General features: G+C 41.0%; 1 protein-coding gene across 2 annotated transcripts in view; it reads left to right on the top strand.

The window, feature by feature from the left end:
- The window catches only part of syn2b (synapsin IIb), a 74,058-nt gene extending 58,370 nt beyond the window's left edge, over nucleotides 1-15,688 (top strand). The window contains exons 7-13 of one of the 2 annotated variants that reach the window (XM_054783746.1): nucleotides 2,004-2,146; nucleotides 4,413-4,487; nucleotides 4,672-4,774; nucleotides 9,207-9,386; nucleotides 9,519-9,582; nucleotides 10,010-10,778; nucleotides 11,714-15,688. In XM_054783746.1, the coding sequence (XP_054639721.1) occupies nucleotides 2,004-2,146; nucleotides 4,413-4,487; nucleotides 4,672-4,774; nucleotides 9,207-9,386; nucleotides 9,519-9,582; nucleotides 10,010-10,778; nucleotides 11,714-11,831 (1,452 nt within the window). In that variant the 3' untranslated portion in view covers nucleotides 11,832-15,688. Of the gene's footprint in view, nucleotides 1-2,003; nucleotides 2,147-4,412; nucleotides 4,488-4,671; nucleotides 4,775-9,206; nucleotides 9,387-9,518; nucleotides 9,583-10,009; nucleotides 10,779-11,674 lie in introns of both variants that reach the window. The other variant, XM_054783745.1, reaches the window with a different exon arrangement.
- Nucleotides 15,689-17,101: the final 1,413 nt, after the last annotated feature.

Raw genomic sequence — 17,101 nt, 5'->3', positions numbered from 1 at the left:
CACCCATTATTCCCTCTGAATTAATGTGGTTTTGAATCAATGTCCTCCGTTTACTGAGCCTCCCCCATTATATCCTGCCACCTAATAGCTCCACACCTGTTATTTGCTACTTATTGGATGGTTTGCATGGACTTTCACGGACTGAAAAAACCTCTGTGCTGATTGAAAAGTTTCAGACAATTTTGGCACTTTTCCCGAGCACAGATCTCGACCTGCCATCTCACCGTCTCATCCGAACTTAAGTTACTCACCACCAACACTGGGAATGGGAAGAAAAAAAGCTTCTACAGAAAATGTCTGACTAGTCATGCTAAAAGTGTTACGGTTGAGTATATGTTTTGTTGAAACCCGGAAGCAAAGACTGGAGGCAAAGGCAAAAGACCAGGTAGAATATTTAATCATTCAAAAAGATATAACACCGAACAGTGTGGAGCAAAAGTATAACAAAAGGAGCACTGCAAGCAAAAAGGCAAAAATACACAAATCTAACAAAAGGCACTGCTGGGGGCAAAAACCACGGGCAGGAAAAAACGATTTCATGATACGGAAAAACTATACAAAAGGGGATGCTTCCCGAGTAGCCTACAATGAGGAACGAATGAAAGGTCGTGAGTAAATAGATGCAGAGCAGGCACACAGGTGACTAGTGCTGGCAGGAAAAATACTCCCGACAAGCAAGAGCATGAACGAGGAGACTAAGTAGTGCAGAGACTAATTTCTGAGTGGTAGCAGCTGCAGCTGCTCATGGCTTCGCCCCGTGCCAAGCTCCCAGACGTCTGAGGAGACAGAGTACAGGAAGTACGAAGCATACCAAAAAGAGCATGTGACCTGGACTGTGCCAAAAGTGTTAGTTAATATATGCGTGCCACATATGCAAAAGGGAGGGGTGCTCTTCTCCTCCTGTGAGGGACAGAGACAATGCAGGGCAGACCTCCCATGCCTAGACACCTAAGGCTATCTGAATCAGGTGATAAGCATGTGGAGGATTTGTTTTGGAGACAGGAGGCCTCTAGCCATGAGCAGATAATCACAGCAAGTCAGTGTAGCATTAATGTGTACCTTAGTAGAAATACATATGTATGTTTGCAACTATAATTATAACTACTATTAGTAAAATCAAATGGAATAATGTACACAAACCATTTTATAAGTACAATAACCACCCATATTTTCCTGGCACATTTCATTAATTGAACTTGGCCAATAAGCTATTACTTAATCCAGGGGTCAGCAACCTTACCATCTAAAGATCCATTTTGCCTCCTGTTCCAGTAATTGGATGTGTTTGCATGTGCTTGAATTAATGTCATCAATTTGCCTACTGGTGATGTTTGTTCCCATTCTATTGGTCCGATTTTTGATTGTCGTTGCAAAGAGAGGCATGTCTTTCATTTTCTGAATCATTTGCTGAATCCTGCTTATTTTTAGATTGATGTTCTTATATTTTTATCAGTGCCAATACCTGACTTAATCTATATCCAGAAGTTACTTATGAATTGTGCGATTCAAAGTTTTTACTCCAGTACTTATTAAAGGTGCACAGTAATTATTGAGCCGATATGAGGAATTATGACATCATATAACATTAAAAAGTAGCTTTTAAAAAAAATGCTCCAATGAGGCGTTTTTGGAGTCCATTTTTCTCCTGCCTGCTCACTTTTAAACAAACATTCACTGTATCAGAGGAAGACATTTCACATGCCAAATTGCACAAAATGCTCCATGATGCTTCAATACATCAAACCTTATCAGCCACCTGAAACACCAGCACTTCTATGACGCCCGGGGCTTGTTCCTGTTGCCGCAGCGCTTGAAAAGTGCAAAAAAGTTTGCCTTAGGTGACTCGAGGGCTTCAGTGATCTGTGATTTCCTTATGGAACAATGGCGGTAGATGACTGGCGCTTTACCATCATTTAAGATACTGACTTTATTCGTAACCACTTGGAGCAATGGTTTGTACTTCTGAGACATGCTAATAAAAGTCATGTGTTGCTCTCCTGTAGGTTAAAGTCGACAATGTGAGCGACTTCCAGGACATTGCAAGTGTGGTGGCCATCACTCAGACTTACTGCACAACAGAGCCTTTCGTAGACGCCAAGTACGACATCAGGGTGCAGAAGATAGGCGCTGACTATAAGGCGTACATGTAAGTATGTGTTGTACGGTAACAGTAACCCTCCCGATCAACACCTGCATAATCTAATGAGATCCCATTCAAGAGCTCTAACACTTATTGTGCCTTTCCAAAGAGAATAATGCACACGTTTTATTGATTATTAAAGACTAAACTTATATGTTTGGCATGATGTCTTTAACACAACACACACCACCTGTACAGGAGGAGGTAATTAGAAATAATAATAAAGCGGGATTTTATTCCAGGCTGTAAAAACATAATCATGTGTACTATCGTAATACAATGTAGAATAATATATACTGTAATATAGTATGGTACTATGTTATAGTATGTTGTAGGATCACTTTACACAGTGCAACTTTTATCGATAATATTTTCACTAATAATTTGATAAATGAAACAATTAGTGGACTGCTTATTAGTGATATTACTGACCATTTACGGGTATTTGCAGTGTACGATTTCAATATTTGTGGGATTAAACCAATTTGCAATGTGAGTTACAGACGAGTATGTATTGATGAAGCAATAAATGCATTAAATGATGATTTAAAATTACAATACAGGAACACTATTTGCAGAGAAAAGGATACAGAAAGAGCTTACAGTTGTTTTATAGCAATAACTACCTCATTGTACAATAAACACTTTTTTTTTACGTTTTGGTTTGTCAGATTAACAAAAAAAAAGACAGTTTTGTCATTATTTATTTGTGTGTACAATGTTATAAGTATGATGTTGTACAATATAAACTTCATTTATTCCATTACCCCTAATAAACACCCGGTACTCACTGCAGTTGAGTAAATATAGCCCCAAACACAGTATTTTGGTTACCTTGAGAGGTTGAAAATACTACAAACAACTCTCACTAGGATGCAGTGCAAACTACAAGTACAATAACAAATAGTGTGAAATTAATACTTTTCTGACAAAAGTGAGCAGTATTATCTTTATAAAGACACAGGATGTTTGCATTGGATCGCAATAGATTGTGCATCGAGGAAAAGGCTTCTTGAGACGTCATCTGTACTTCTGTGTAGAAGGTGTCGGACGTTTCGCTCCTCATCCGAAGAGCTTCGTCAGCAAACTAATAAGTGCTGGTAGCTTAGGCCTTAAATACAGTAAGAGTGGGCGGAATTGGTGTGCCAACACCCTCCTCCTATTGGTTCGTTACACTAAGCCTGGGCGGAGCAGTGGTATAATCCTATCCTGTTATTCACACCTACGATAAAAGGGAAGTGTCGCTCCCTGAATTGGGTATGAACGACTCTGATACTGGCTTGTTAGCATCTATTGTTCTGGCTCGGCCCTGCCTTCACCTCATTTGCAAGACTAAGAGCTGTGGGTTTTGGTCTCAGTAACCTGCTGAACACAGGGTCCAAATTAAACCTCAAACCACCATTCCGATTCAATGATGGGTTCTGTTGTTTGACAAAAATAGCTTCCTTTACTCCTCTTTCAAACCATCTGTTTTCTTTGGCCAAAATCTTTACCTCGCTGTCCTGAAAAGAGTGATTGGTAGCTTTCAGGTGTAGATGTACTGCTGATTGAGGACCACTAGCATTGTCCCTGCGATGTTGATAAAGCCTTTTTTGGAGCATTTGCTTAGTTTCCCCAATGTAAATGTTAATTTGGACCCTGTGTTCAGCAGGTTACTGAGACCAAAACCCACAGCTCTTAGTCTTGCAAATGAGGTGAAGGCAGGGCCGAGCCAGAACAATAGATGCTAACAAGCCAGTATCAGAGTCGTTCATACCCAATTCAGGGAGCGACACTTCCCTTTTATCGTAGGTGTGAATAACAGGATAGGATTATACCACTGCTCCGCCCAGGCTTAGTGTAACGAACCAATAGGAGGAGGGTGTTGGCACACCAATTCCGCCCACTCTTACTGTATTTAAGGCCTAAGCTACCAGCACTTATTAGTTTGCTGACGAAGCTCTTCGGATGAGGAGCGAAACGTCCGACACCTTCTACACAGAAGTACAGATGACGTCTCAAGAAGCCTTTTCCTCGATGGACAACTCCTGTACGACTGAGAGCCTACACAGACGCAATAGATTGTGCAGGCGTACCTAAATATATGACCAGTGTGTGCATATTGGGGTCATAGATATTAGGTTTAGGGTTATCACACCACATACAATTGCCATCTTGATCAAACTGCTAATGTCACCAATACCTTAACTCTCTCGTGAGGGTCTTCTACTGAAAATCTTACATGTGAAGGCTGGTGTGAGGACTGATGGCCCAATTTCCTTTTCTTTTCCAGGCGAACATCCATCTCTGGTAATTGGAAAAGCAACACCGGCTCCGCCATGTTGGAGCAAGTAGCCATGACTGACAAGTGAGCGCCGCCACCGCTACCGCAACTGCAACCGCAGTATTAGTGATGCTCTCTGCTGGGCTGTGTTATGTCACACTTAGTCACACTGTCCTGTCACGTCACAGTGATTCCACTAGAACGTTACAACAATCCTTTTAAGAGTTAGAGTCACATCGTCCTGCTACATTTGTGTGTCCTCTTGCAGGTATAAGCTGTGGGTGGATACCTGCTCAGAGATCTTTGGCGGGCTGGATATTTGCGCCGTCAAGGCCATTTGTGGCAAGGATGGCAATGACTACATCACTGAGGTGAGGAAAACACACGGTGGGACGTTTAATTAGGCTATAAATAAGCCAGTCAATGTATTTATTTATGCAGAAGCCTGAGAGAAGTGTGGTTCAAAGAGACAGATAAGGTCCTGCAGGCTTACATTTAGCATGTTTGGCCTCATTTGACACCGCTGGGGCCAACAGTCTCTCTGGGAATTAACTGACTGAATATAACCAAAATACACTCTCTATATACGACAAACTGTATATACTTTGATCCTTTCACCTACAGTTACGCATTTTGCCATATCGATACCACACAGCAGCATAATAAACTGATGTATATTGCTCTCACACGTTTCAGCAGCATAATAAATTCAAATAATAATATAATAAATAGTCTGATTTACCTATATACACTCCTGATCAGAATTTTTTAGACCAGAATTTACATTTTGCACTCTTGAATCTTAAGGAGGTTCTCAGTAGAGCTTGAAAGTATAAAAGAAGAAGTGGGAGTGAGACAAAAACAGTTTTTGAGTAAGCAATATATTGCACAACGATAAGCATTAGACTGAAATAGGCTGCTCATCAGCTGATCAAAGGTTTAAAATAGAAATAAAATGTTCAAAAAAGGAGTCAGTAATGAGTAGCTGTGATATTCTTGTTAATCACCTCAAAAATTGGTTTGGCCATGCTTGATTCCAGTGTTTCCAGGAGGCTAGTGGGAATGTTGCTCCAGGTGGTGAAGATGGCTTCATGGAGGTCAACCACTGTCTGGAACTGATGTCTATTTTTGTAACCTACCCTTGCCGTCCATTCTCAAATGTTCTCAATAGGATTTAGATGAGGGGAACATGCATTATGGTCCAAAAGAGTGAAGTTATTTCTCTGGAAGAAGTCCTTTGTCAGGTGGGCATTGTGAACTGCAGCGTTGTCCTGTTGAAAAATCCAATCATTACCACACAGACGTGGGCCTTCAGTCATGAGGGATGCCTCCTACAACATTTTCACATAGCCAGATGCCGTATGACGTACAGTACCTGCACAAGCTGAAACTCCATTGTTTCATTGAAGAAAAAGCACCCCAGATCATGATGGGGCCTCCACTGTGCTGGGTGGAACACATCTCAGGTGGGATCTCCTTGTCATGCCAGTAACGTTGGAAGCCATCAGGACAAATTCTGTGGCGTTGAAAGGAGACGCGGCCTTTGAAGACGTTTTATGTTCTTAAAACCCTTCTCTCGCAGATGCCGTCTGATGGTTCTTGGACTGCACTCCGCATCAGTAACAACCTTCATTTGGGCCGCGGATGGTCCCGTGTCTTGACGGCAAGACAATCGAATTCTTCGGCTCAGGGCTGGTGACGTTTTTTGGGGTTTTCCACGTGACTTCTTTGTTCCATAACCCGACTAACGACTGACTGTCTTACTGCGTCCAAACTCAGAAGCAATGGCGTGCTGTGAGAGGCCTTGCTTATGCTGCTCAACAATCCGACCACGTTCAAAGAGAGAAAGCTTTTTTGCCTTTGCGAGATATGATATAGATAGAGACAGTGTGGATACCTGACAGAAAATGACATTGAATCCACATTTTTGCCAAGATTTTTTGCTTTTAAAGGGTGTGGTCTTAAACTTTAGATCAGCTGATTAACAGCCTATTTCACTCTATTTCACTGTTTGCTATAAAATGCTTACTCCAAAAAATTCTGGCTCCTATTTCTTTTATTTTGCATTTTGAAGCTCTACTTAGAACCTCCTTAATCCAACAGTGTAAAACGTACATTCTTGTAATTTTTCAACTGGTCTTAAAATTTTAATCAAGCGTGTGTTCAAATGGGAAAAAAGTTATTAATAATTAAAAACAATGAATACATTCATAATAATAATTCATCATCATAATGGATTGCTTCCACATGTTACAGCAACAAGCATAATAAACTAAAATGTGATAACAATACATAAAATAAAATCAAAAGAAAAAGAAAATGAAACTAACAATCCTACACTTTAAAAAAATAATAGGTAAAATAATAATGTCTTAAAAAATGTTGAAAAACAATGTATCGAAAGCTATTGATCCAGCAGTATGTTAAACATATATATCGTAACCTATGTATCTAGATTCGAATCAAATCGTCTATCACATTGTTATATTGTTATATTGTTATATTTGTCCAAACAAGGTACCTTAGTTGTATCAGGCACTAAAATGAACAAGAAACTGAAGAAGCAAGGGTGGTCTAATCATTTTTTTCATGACTGTATGTATACGGTTTACGGTATACGATTTGATTCGATTTAATTTTACGGTTAATGTTTGTTGATGTAGATATTAATCTTACATTATAAAATAGAGATGCTATTTATATGAAAGTGGCATTCTTACAGTATTTTCTAATGTGTAAAAGAGCACATTATATCCGCAAGCATGCTGTAAGGCACTGGGAAAAAAAAAAAGACTTGCTGAATGAGCATCTTTTTCTTTCATGGGATCAATATTTTACATTCTATATGTTATACAGTATCTTTATTTTCATACCTGTTAAATTTGGATATGGAACATTTAAGTTTTAACATGTCAATGTTGCTACAAATGGAAGTGGAGCCACCAAACTAACTTTCACTGTATACTGAGTACAATGACAATAAACATTCATCTATCTATAGAAAATATAACAATGAAAAAACACAAGTCTTAACCTTCAGTCCAATTACTAATACAAAATACATACATAGTGCAAAGCCCCTTAAATAATGACACTTGTCTTCCAAGCACAGATGAGTAAATAGAAGTATTTGTCACATGAGTGCAAAGAAAAGGCTCTTTTATCTTGGAAAAATAAACAATCCCATACTCAGTCATAACAATGGTAATCGTACAACATTTCAGACTGACCATAGTGCTTTCAACACTCCAGGCCCAACATTTCAAAGTAATCAAGTTACAAAGCAGAAAGGTTACCAAACTCACCCCTGTTGGTCTGACTGGTCAGGTTTTGCACCCTTCTTGAAATCAACCCAAAGACGTTCCAAACTTCAGCGTTCAAACGCCGCATTAGCGTTGGCATTAGCGCCATTAGCATTCTCGTCTTCAGCCATGGCAAGTTATGGAGCATGCGTGACAATCCTTTCGCTGGCAGCCCAGGCCCTTGTATTTTTTATGACACTGTCAGCTGATTGCTTCTCTCGCAATAACCGATGCGTGTTTCCACAATCGATGAATCTAAAGAGTCATGGCTGATTATTATCGATACAGGAGTCTTTTACCACCGCATCGGAATCGTTTGCTCCTCAAACCGGATATCCAGTCGCAACGGTTTATTGTTCACATCCCTATCATACATATACACCTAAAATTAATAAATTGATAATTGATCGCTGCTTTGTGGTAGACTATGGCCTAATAAAAATACATTTCATAAAATTATGAAAGACAAGTCATGTAGTCATGTAGTATTTTGGTCACTAGGCGTCAGTAATAACACAACATTGATGAGACATGACAGCACATTACATTACCTTAACACTGCATGTAGTCAGCCATGGCATGCCCAAAATGGTCAAGTGAAAAAAAGTTCTCCTCCCATTCGGTGTGGAAGTGGTAAGTTTTTGCCTTCTTCTCTTCTTCTAGGAGTGTAATCGTGACTATTGGGGTGTTATTTCATCTCTACAGGCCTCTAGTAATGGTAAAAAAAAAACATATCTAGAAAGTCATAAACAGGAAATTCACTTATCACGTTTAGGCCTGTAGGCTGGCGACCAGTCCAGGGTGTACCCCGCCTCTGGCCCGAAGTCAGCTGGGATAGGCTCCAGCATACCCCCGCGACCCTAATAAGGATAAGCGGCATAGAAAAAGAATGGATAGACAATTAGGCCTGGAACCAATTAACGAGTATGTATTTACAGTCACACACTAAAGTAAATGAGTCCAAAACAACAGAGTACAGATTATTAGACAAGATAATTATATAACCATTTAAAGGGGGGACTGTAATCAGGCTGCAATTGGGCTAGAAAGGCTGGAAAGCAGGAACCGGAACAAATAGTCTCAAAAGTCAAGGCACCATGTGCAATGAGTATGACTGCAAGGAGCTAAAGGTTGTTAGTAGTTAAGACTGCAGCAGCACACATGGGAAAGTGAGGAAAATTTAGTGGAGAAATGAGGCGTGACAAGGTTGGAAAATTCAATGACAACAATTACAGAGAGGAGTAGAAGAAGAAGAAGAAACTCCAATAACACAGCAATCTACACATCCCACCTTACAGGAGTTATTTTTAGATGTATTGTTACTAGGCAGACTTCATAGGGCTCATGCATGATTGCCCCCTTAGCTGATAAAAAAAAAAAGCCAGTCACACACTTCAATCCAAAATAACAATTCAATAAAACAATGGAACTGCTTCTCTGTCTTAAATATAAACACGGCATCTCCCGAATCCGCTACATTGTCTATGCTCTGTGTGCTCAGGTGGTGGGCTCGTCTATGCAGCTGATCGGTGATCACCAGGCAGAGGATCGCCAGCTCATCTCCGAGGTGGTGCTGGCTAAGATGAACCAAGCCTTCGCCGCCAAGACATCCGGCACTTCCCGCTCGCCCGCTCGCTCTCCTCAAGGCCAACAGAGGACGAGCGCTACAGCACCCCCTCAGGTAGAACACGTTAGAACACGTTAGAACACGTTAGAACACGTTAGAACACGTTAGAACACGGCGGTTCTAACGTTTCTTGTTTAGTATTGTGTTTTATGGCCTATTTACTATAATTGTTGACCCTTCTTCCAGAGTGCCAGCAATAAAGACGGGCCACCAGATGCAAGCAGAACCAGCCAGCGACCTCAACCTCAAGGTTCTGTGAACACCATTTACTAATTCATCACGACGTTTGGGGGATTGGAATGTTTGGCCCTTGAATCTGGAACATCATCTTAAATCATTTGTGTGATTTTTGCATTCCATATGATGTCAAGGAACACTGAATTATCTTTAATCTTCATTTTTCATCTCAGTTATGGTGGTGTTGCTGGAAATAGAATAAACGTCTATGACTGAAAACGTAATCAAACGTCATGAATGAAATCAAAAATAAAACAGTAATGCGCTGCCCTCTGCTGGTCAGTACCGTTGACAGAATGACGTCAAAGGAGCATGTTCAATCTAAAGCTTGTATTTATCGATATAGCTGTCTCCTGCGTATTGTTTTTATGCCATCCTACTCTGTAAGCCACATATTTATATTGATCTGTTGATCTATAATCTAATCATTCTATTTCTAGGAGCATCAGCCAAACCACAGAGTGTGGATCCGTCATCAGAGACAGTTAAGAGATCTTCTGAGCCACCGTCAAAGCCCAGCCAAGCCCAGAAAGCTACTCCAGGTCAATCCCAGAAACCATCCCAGCCCCAGAAGCCAAGTCCAGTCCAGAAGGCGGCCTCGGTGACAAAGCCGCCCGTGCAGAGGCCTCCCCCCATGACACGAGCTCCATCTGTCACAAAATCCACTCCAGATTCCAGCTCAGCTCCTTCCAAAGCGTCTCCATCTTCCCCAGCTAAGTCGGCAGCAGTCCCGGGTTCCCCTTCAGCTTCAGCCTCTGCACAAGCGTCTGCTCCGACCACAGAGCAGCCCAAGCCCCAGGTCCCGGGATCCCCCACCCCAGCTCCCGGAAAGCCAAAGGAGCTGCCGCCCAAACCCACGCCTCCCGCCAAGCCCATCCCTCCCGTGCGCAGGAACTCCAAGCCGCAGCTGCAGCCAAAGCCACAAACCCCGCCTCCACCCAGGGCTCCACCCAAACCCCAGACGACCGCCCCCCAGAACCCGGCACCCACTGAGACCTCAGACAGCGCCTCCTCCGCTGCCTCCTCTCCTGGCCTGGCGCAGGTACAGTCGCCAGCCAAAGCCAGCCAGTCACCACCGAACGTCCAGTCTCCTGCTAAGGCCAAGGCCGCCTCTCCATCTCAAAACCCTGAGTCCGAAACAGCTGCCGCCCCCGCTGAGGCCCAAGAGGAACAGCCAGCATCCCAGGCAAAAAGCCATCCTCTGCTCAAGTAAGAGCCATGTCATCAAAGACACATATTTCATTTAGTCACCTCGAACCTCTTAGCTATTTACCACATTAGCAAAGCAGGGCTTCTTCCACTCCAGTCCTGTAGGTGGCAGTAATCAGCACTGCAAAATTGGTGCCAACCACCACACACAACAATGGATTTACATCACAGCTCCATGTGCTGGATTTGGTGACGTTTGTTTTGTCCAATGCAAGCGCAGAACACATTCCTCACTCCATCTGAACCAGATCTGCATCAAAATTTGATGCATTCTTCCCCATGGTCACCACCCTCCACACAACTGTTATTACGTCATTTTTAACTAAATAACTAACCAACCTACAAACAGTAATTAATATATTTTTAATTGTTGTTATTTTAGAAATTCAAATTAGGGTTAGGGTTAGTTTTTTTCTTTATTTTTATTATTTTCGACTTGTCTTTCACCCTTTTTAAGCCTAGCAGAGGTAAACCATAATTTTTTGTTTGTAACAGTGACCACGTTTTGCTGTGAAGAAAAAAAAACGCTGTTTATTAAGAGATGTGTCAACAGAAGTCACTATCGGGTCGATTTGCATGTGTAAAGTGAGTGGCTTGTTATGCTGCCATCTGCTGCCTAGTTTTAGTAAGCACACATACATTAGCTTGCGTTACATGACGTATTCATGTCACGTCAACTGCTACTGAGCGAGCTGAAGTTACACAATCTTGCCCAACAAATGCACTATGAATTTTTGCTGTGAAATTGTGTCAATGTTTCCCTGACGTTTGTCATCCTACCTCATCTTATTAACACTCCCACTTATTATCTCCCTTCCTCCGTCCTATCCTTCCTTCCTTCCTGGCTCCCTCCCTCCATCCATCCCTCCTGTTCTCTCTCCCCTCTGCCATCCCAGTAAGTCCCAGTCACTGACCAATGCCTTCAACGCCTTCAGCGACTCCTCCTTCTTCCGCGGAGTCTCCAGCTCCAGCGGGAGCGACGGCCAAGAGGAGGCCAAGGCCGAGACCATTCGCAACCTCCGAAAGTCCTTCGCCAGCCTTTTCTCTGACTAGAACCCCTCACATGACCCCCTACCACATATATCTTCTGGCTTTCCACCACCCCCCTTCTCTTTCCCTGTTTGCCAGCGATGATTGACATTTAAATGTGAAGCAGTCTGAGATTTGTGTGTTCAATTTTAAACGTATTCTGGTCCCTTCCTCTGCCTCCTTCATGTCAGCTTCTGGGTAGGATGTTCAGTGCATGCTGCTGTACCAGGATAGGTGGAATGACAGAGTTATGTCGCTGATATACACTCCAATAGCATAGAATAGCGTAGGACAAAAGAGAGAATATTTATTTTCCCACTTGCACACTAATCTAAACTATATGAGAAGTATCATACAGTGGAACCTCCAAGGTAGAAAAATATGAGAGAGGAAAAGTGTGATAATAGCCATAGAATAGGAAAAGGAACTTTGGGAAGTGTCGCTCTTAATTAAATATCAATTACATAGACTGCTTTATTTTTTTATTTTATTGCATTAAAAATGTGCTATTTTCTGTATTTCCCAGCCAACAATATTGAATACAGTGGATACCCGCTTGTTCACAATTCAGCATTCATTGCCCCGTAAATTCACAAATTTTTGGTCACAATTTTTTTGTTTTTGTTTTTTGTGTGTCAAACATTTTTATAGGTGTTTCAATTACTCACGGTTTTTCACCAGTCGCAAGTGGGCCCAGAACCAAATCCTCGGGAAAAGTGGGCCTCCACTGTACTTGAATAGTACATACCGACAAAGCCACCACAATGCTCAAGACAGCAGTACCTATAAAACACCACCGGGTGTCACTATTGCTCTGCAAGCACATTCTTGTCAATCGTTTTCAAAGGAGAAGTAATTTTGCTTTATAGTTGTTTTATTATACTGCATTTTTAACATCTCTTTAGAAAAACTTTGGGTGTCAACGTACGACTTTGGAGTTTCCACTTTATCAGATACTACAAACAGAATGTACATAGAGTATATATACAGTGAACATTATTTAATACAGAAAAAAGTCTATATCTACAGTATATCTCTATATAGAAATGGATATAAGCCAGTAGCTTTTTATCAGTGACATAACTCTTAGAAATCATGAAGTGGCTGGATTTATACGCATTTTAACCACCAGTGATATTTGATGGGTTCCCTTGTGATGCAGTATTTTCGCAGTAAATCGGTTTTTTGGTCCCTACGTGAATTTGTCAAGTGTTCCTGTGTAAATCCAGCCGTGGTGTCTCGTCTTGGCGCCTTCTCCTGTCTCGACGTTCACTGTCCCGCAGTGTGAGGGAGTGTGTGCGCGTGCGTGTGTGTGTATGTGTGTGTTCATGTTGTTCTGCATGGCTCCTCCGTGTGGCTCTCCAGTGACCTTTGGAGCCGTCGGAGCTTCTTCTATCAGTGTTGACTTTAGCCTTCCATTGCCTCTCTCCCTCTCTAGATGTTGTAGCCTTATTGTGTTTCACAGCTTCGTCGCTTAGCTGTGCAGACCTGAGTCGACTTGAAATTCATTCATCTGCTGCAAAAAGCACGTGAAGTCGTTCGCAGGGCTGGGCGTCCGCCCCGGTGCAAGTGCGCCCTGTCGAGTAAATGAATGCATTTCAAAGAGGAAAAGACGCATGTCTGTTGCCGTGACTGTTGAGTTCTTGTTTCACCCGTGTGTAGATCTTTCTACGGTATTGTCATTTGTTGATGATGCTATCATAAAGAAGACATTGAGACATTAGTGCAATAACACCCTGACATGACTGTTGAGTGCCGTCACCCTTGTGTCCATAGAAATATGATTGTTTATCTGTTGAAACTTTCACATTCCTTGAACTGGAGACACTTTCCAGGTTTTGACAGCAAGAAGCCACACTTACGCTCTGTTTTAATCCAACTCTTGCTCGTTTCCTTCGGTCAGGTGTTCACACCAGTCCAAAATGAACTAGAACTGGATTAAAACAGACTAAATTGTGCCAGTGTTATAGCACCCTTTAAAAGTGGAATAGTTTTTAATAAAAGAGAACCTAGAGTTTCCATTGGTCAGGTGTCCAACTCTTGCTCGTTTCCTTTGGTCAGGTGTTCACACCAGACCAAAACGAACTACAATTGGATTAAAACAGACCAAATCTTGCCAGTGTAAGTTCCCTTTAAGAGTGGAATAGTTTTGAACAAAACTAACTAAAACAAAACTGTTTTGTTTTGTTTTGCTTTGGTCAGGTGTCACTGTGTTCACATGAGACCAAATGAAACTAAAACTGGTTTAAAACAGACCAAAGGGTGTCACAGTGAAAGCACCCTTAGAAAAGTGGATAGAATTTGATTTAAAAATACTAAATTGTACTAGTGTGGAACCATCCTTTCAGAGTGGAATAGCTCTGAGTAAAAGACAACTCGGGCGTTTTCCTTTGGTCAAGTTTGTCACCGTGTTCACACCAGACCACAACAAACTACAACTGGATTAAAACAGACCAAATCATGCCAGTGTAAGCTCCCTTTAAGAGTGGAGTAGTTCTGAATAAATGCCAGCCTGGGTGTTTTCTTTTGGTCAGGTGTCACCGTGTTCACATCAGACCAAATGGAAGTAGATCTGGATTAAAACAGACAAACGGGTGTCAGAGTGAAAGCACCCTTAGAAGAGTGGATAGAGCTGGATTTAAACAGACTAAATTGTGAAAGCACCTTCAGAAGAGTGCAATAGTTCTGAATAAAAGCCAGCTTGGGTGCTTTCCTTTGGTCAGGTGTGTCACTGTGTTCACACCGGACCAAAACAAACTAGATCTGGCTTAAAACACAGTAAACTATGCCGGTGTAAAAGCACCCTTTAAGACTGGAATAGTTTTGAATAAAAGTATGAAAACAAAAGAGTGTTTTCCTTTGGTCGAGTGTCACTGTGTTCACATCAGACCAAATGGAACTAAAACTAGATTAAAACAGACAAAAGGGTGTCAGTGAAAACACCCTTAGATGAGGGGATGGAAGTGGATTAAAACTGACTAAATAGTGGTAGTGTGAAAGCACCCTTTTAAGAGAAGAATAGTTTAGAATAAAAGACAACCTAGGTGTTTTCATTTGGTCAGGTATCAGTGTGTTCACATCAGACCAAAATGAAGTACAACTAGATTAAAACCGACTAAATCGTGCTGGTGTAAAAGTTAACAGTGGAATAGTTCTGAATAAGACAGCTTGGGTGTTTTCCTTTGGTCAGGTATCAGTGTTTACACTGGACCTAAACGATGTAGAACCGGATTAAAACGGACTAATGTGAACGCACCCTTTACGAGTGGTATGGTTTGGAATAAAAGACAGCCTGGAAAGCATCCCGACCTGTCAGCTTATGTCCCTTGTCATGTTGCCAATAAGTAACCTTATCGTATGTATGAATGTTTATATGTACGTATGTATGGATGGATGTACTGTATGTACAGATGGGTGACAAAAAAAAAAGAATAAAACAGCCAAGATAGGTAATAAATGCGGATGTGTCTGGTAATTATTGATGAAAATAGTCACCCCAGCCGCTGTAATTGTGTTATTTATTGTCACCACCATGATGGAAATAGTATAAAACGGTCCTTAAAAGATGACTTTCAAGCTCGCCCCTGTCGCCTTACTGACGCGTCGATCATGTTGGTTGTAAACTTTCACTTGTCACCCATCTGTATGTGCCATCTCAGGAGGGGTTTTTTTTGTACTAAATTTATTTATTTATTTTTTGGAGGCTCCATAGCTACAGTATAGTTGTACAAAAAAAAATGTTTTTTGTTTTGTAGTGTGTTTATATTTGTAACGCATTCGCGCTTTGCATGATCTGGTGACTGATGATGCTTTATTTTAATGTACAGAGTAAAAGTTAATAATAAAGGTGTGGCTCCATCATTCCAAGTCAATGTCATGCTGATTTGTGATTTTTATGAACGTGTTTCGTGAACCCAATGTATTCAGAACCTCTTTAAATTCTATCGTACTACCCCTACAAATAAATTTAATTCATTTCATTCATATTTTATAAACGCTGTCTTCTAATCCTGGGAAGCAGACATAGCTAATAGTTTATGATTAACATTCCTAAATTCGCCCGTGTATTCCAGGGGCCAACTTTGACTTATAAGGTTGTACCTGCTCTATGTAGACACCAGAGGGCGCCATACACATGCAAAAATACTTCATAACAAACACAAGGTCAATACGTATAATTTTTATCACTTATTGATTAGTGAGTATCTTATTTGTATACACTCACTAAATCTAATCTAATCATAAGTGTAGCCATTAATTATACAAATACTTATTTAAGGTATTTAATGGTATGGTTATTTAATGGTATACTGCTAATTCTATTCAATGGACACTTGAGGAAGACAGACCTTGCCCAGAAGCAGTTCTGTGGGAACTGGGCTCACAGGGCCGTGCACGTAGGCGTTAAATACACCACAGCCAGCCTATCCTGGCTAAAAAGTCTGTTTGCTTTGGTGCTCGTCCCGGCCCAATGGAGCCTAAGGAGCACTGAAGCATCTGTTTTTGAGGACTCATTCTAGTCAACTTCATCATGATTTGAATATTTTGATAGCCTACATGATATTTAACATATATGTCTCAGGAAAAACGTGACACTGTTTCCTATAAAAATGGATAAATTTACCTCTCCTGTACCCATGAAACATGCCCAATAGGGATGTCGTCTCCCCCGCCTAACATGTTTTGTTATTGTGGAGTGTTTTACATTTGAAACCCTTCCAGGAGAAATTCATTGCTGGCTCACAGGAGGATGTTCCACTCCAAAACAGTAGGTGGCAACAGCTTAACTAAAAGTTGGGACATTCACTTCTGACTCATATGAATACACAGTGAAATGTAAATAAATACAAATGTCTCATATTTTTAGTGGGTATTAAGCTCTTTAATGCAACTGTTGTAGTCCATCACTGGCAATAAGTAAAAACAAGATAGAGTATGAATATTCAGACTTAGAGGTAATAAACAGCCTTAGCTAGCTAGAGAGTTAGCAATAAGGGTAAAAAGCGGCAACTTGACTTCTATTTTAGACAAGTGCTTATTTTGTTATTTTCACACTTTTAATCCTGGATGATTATTATTTGCTGTTGTTGATGCCAATAACACAAAGCTAACATGCTGGCTGTTTTTTTGTTCCTGTTAAACATACAATATTCTCTTACCACTTCGCGCTTCGAATTTCATGGCTTCAGTCTATCACGGTTTTTCACAAATATATGAATTAATAAATCATGCTGTTTTGTGGTTGAATACGACCTTTTATCAGTCAAAAAAATTAAGCAGATTGTAAGCATTTT

The sequence above is a fragment of the Dunckerocampus dactyliophorus genome, chromosome 8 (assembly GCF_027744805.1).
Source record: "Dunckerocampus dactyliophorus isolate RoL2022-P2 chromosome 8, RoL_Ddac_1.1, whole genome shotgun sequence".
NCBI lineage: Eukaryota > Metazoa > Chordata > Actinopteri > Syngnathiformes > Syngnathidae > Dunckerocampus > Dunckerocampus dactyliophorus.
The sequence above is the reverse complement of the archived record's forward strand: the minus strand, read 5'-3'. Positions and strand labels throughout refer to the sequence as shown.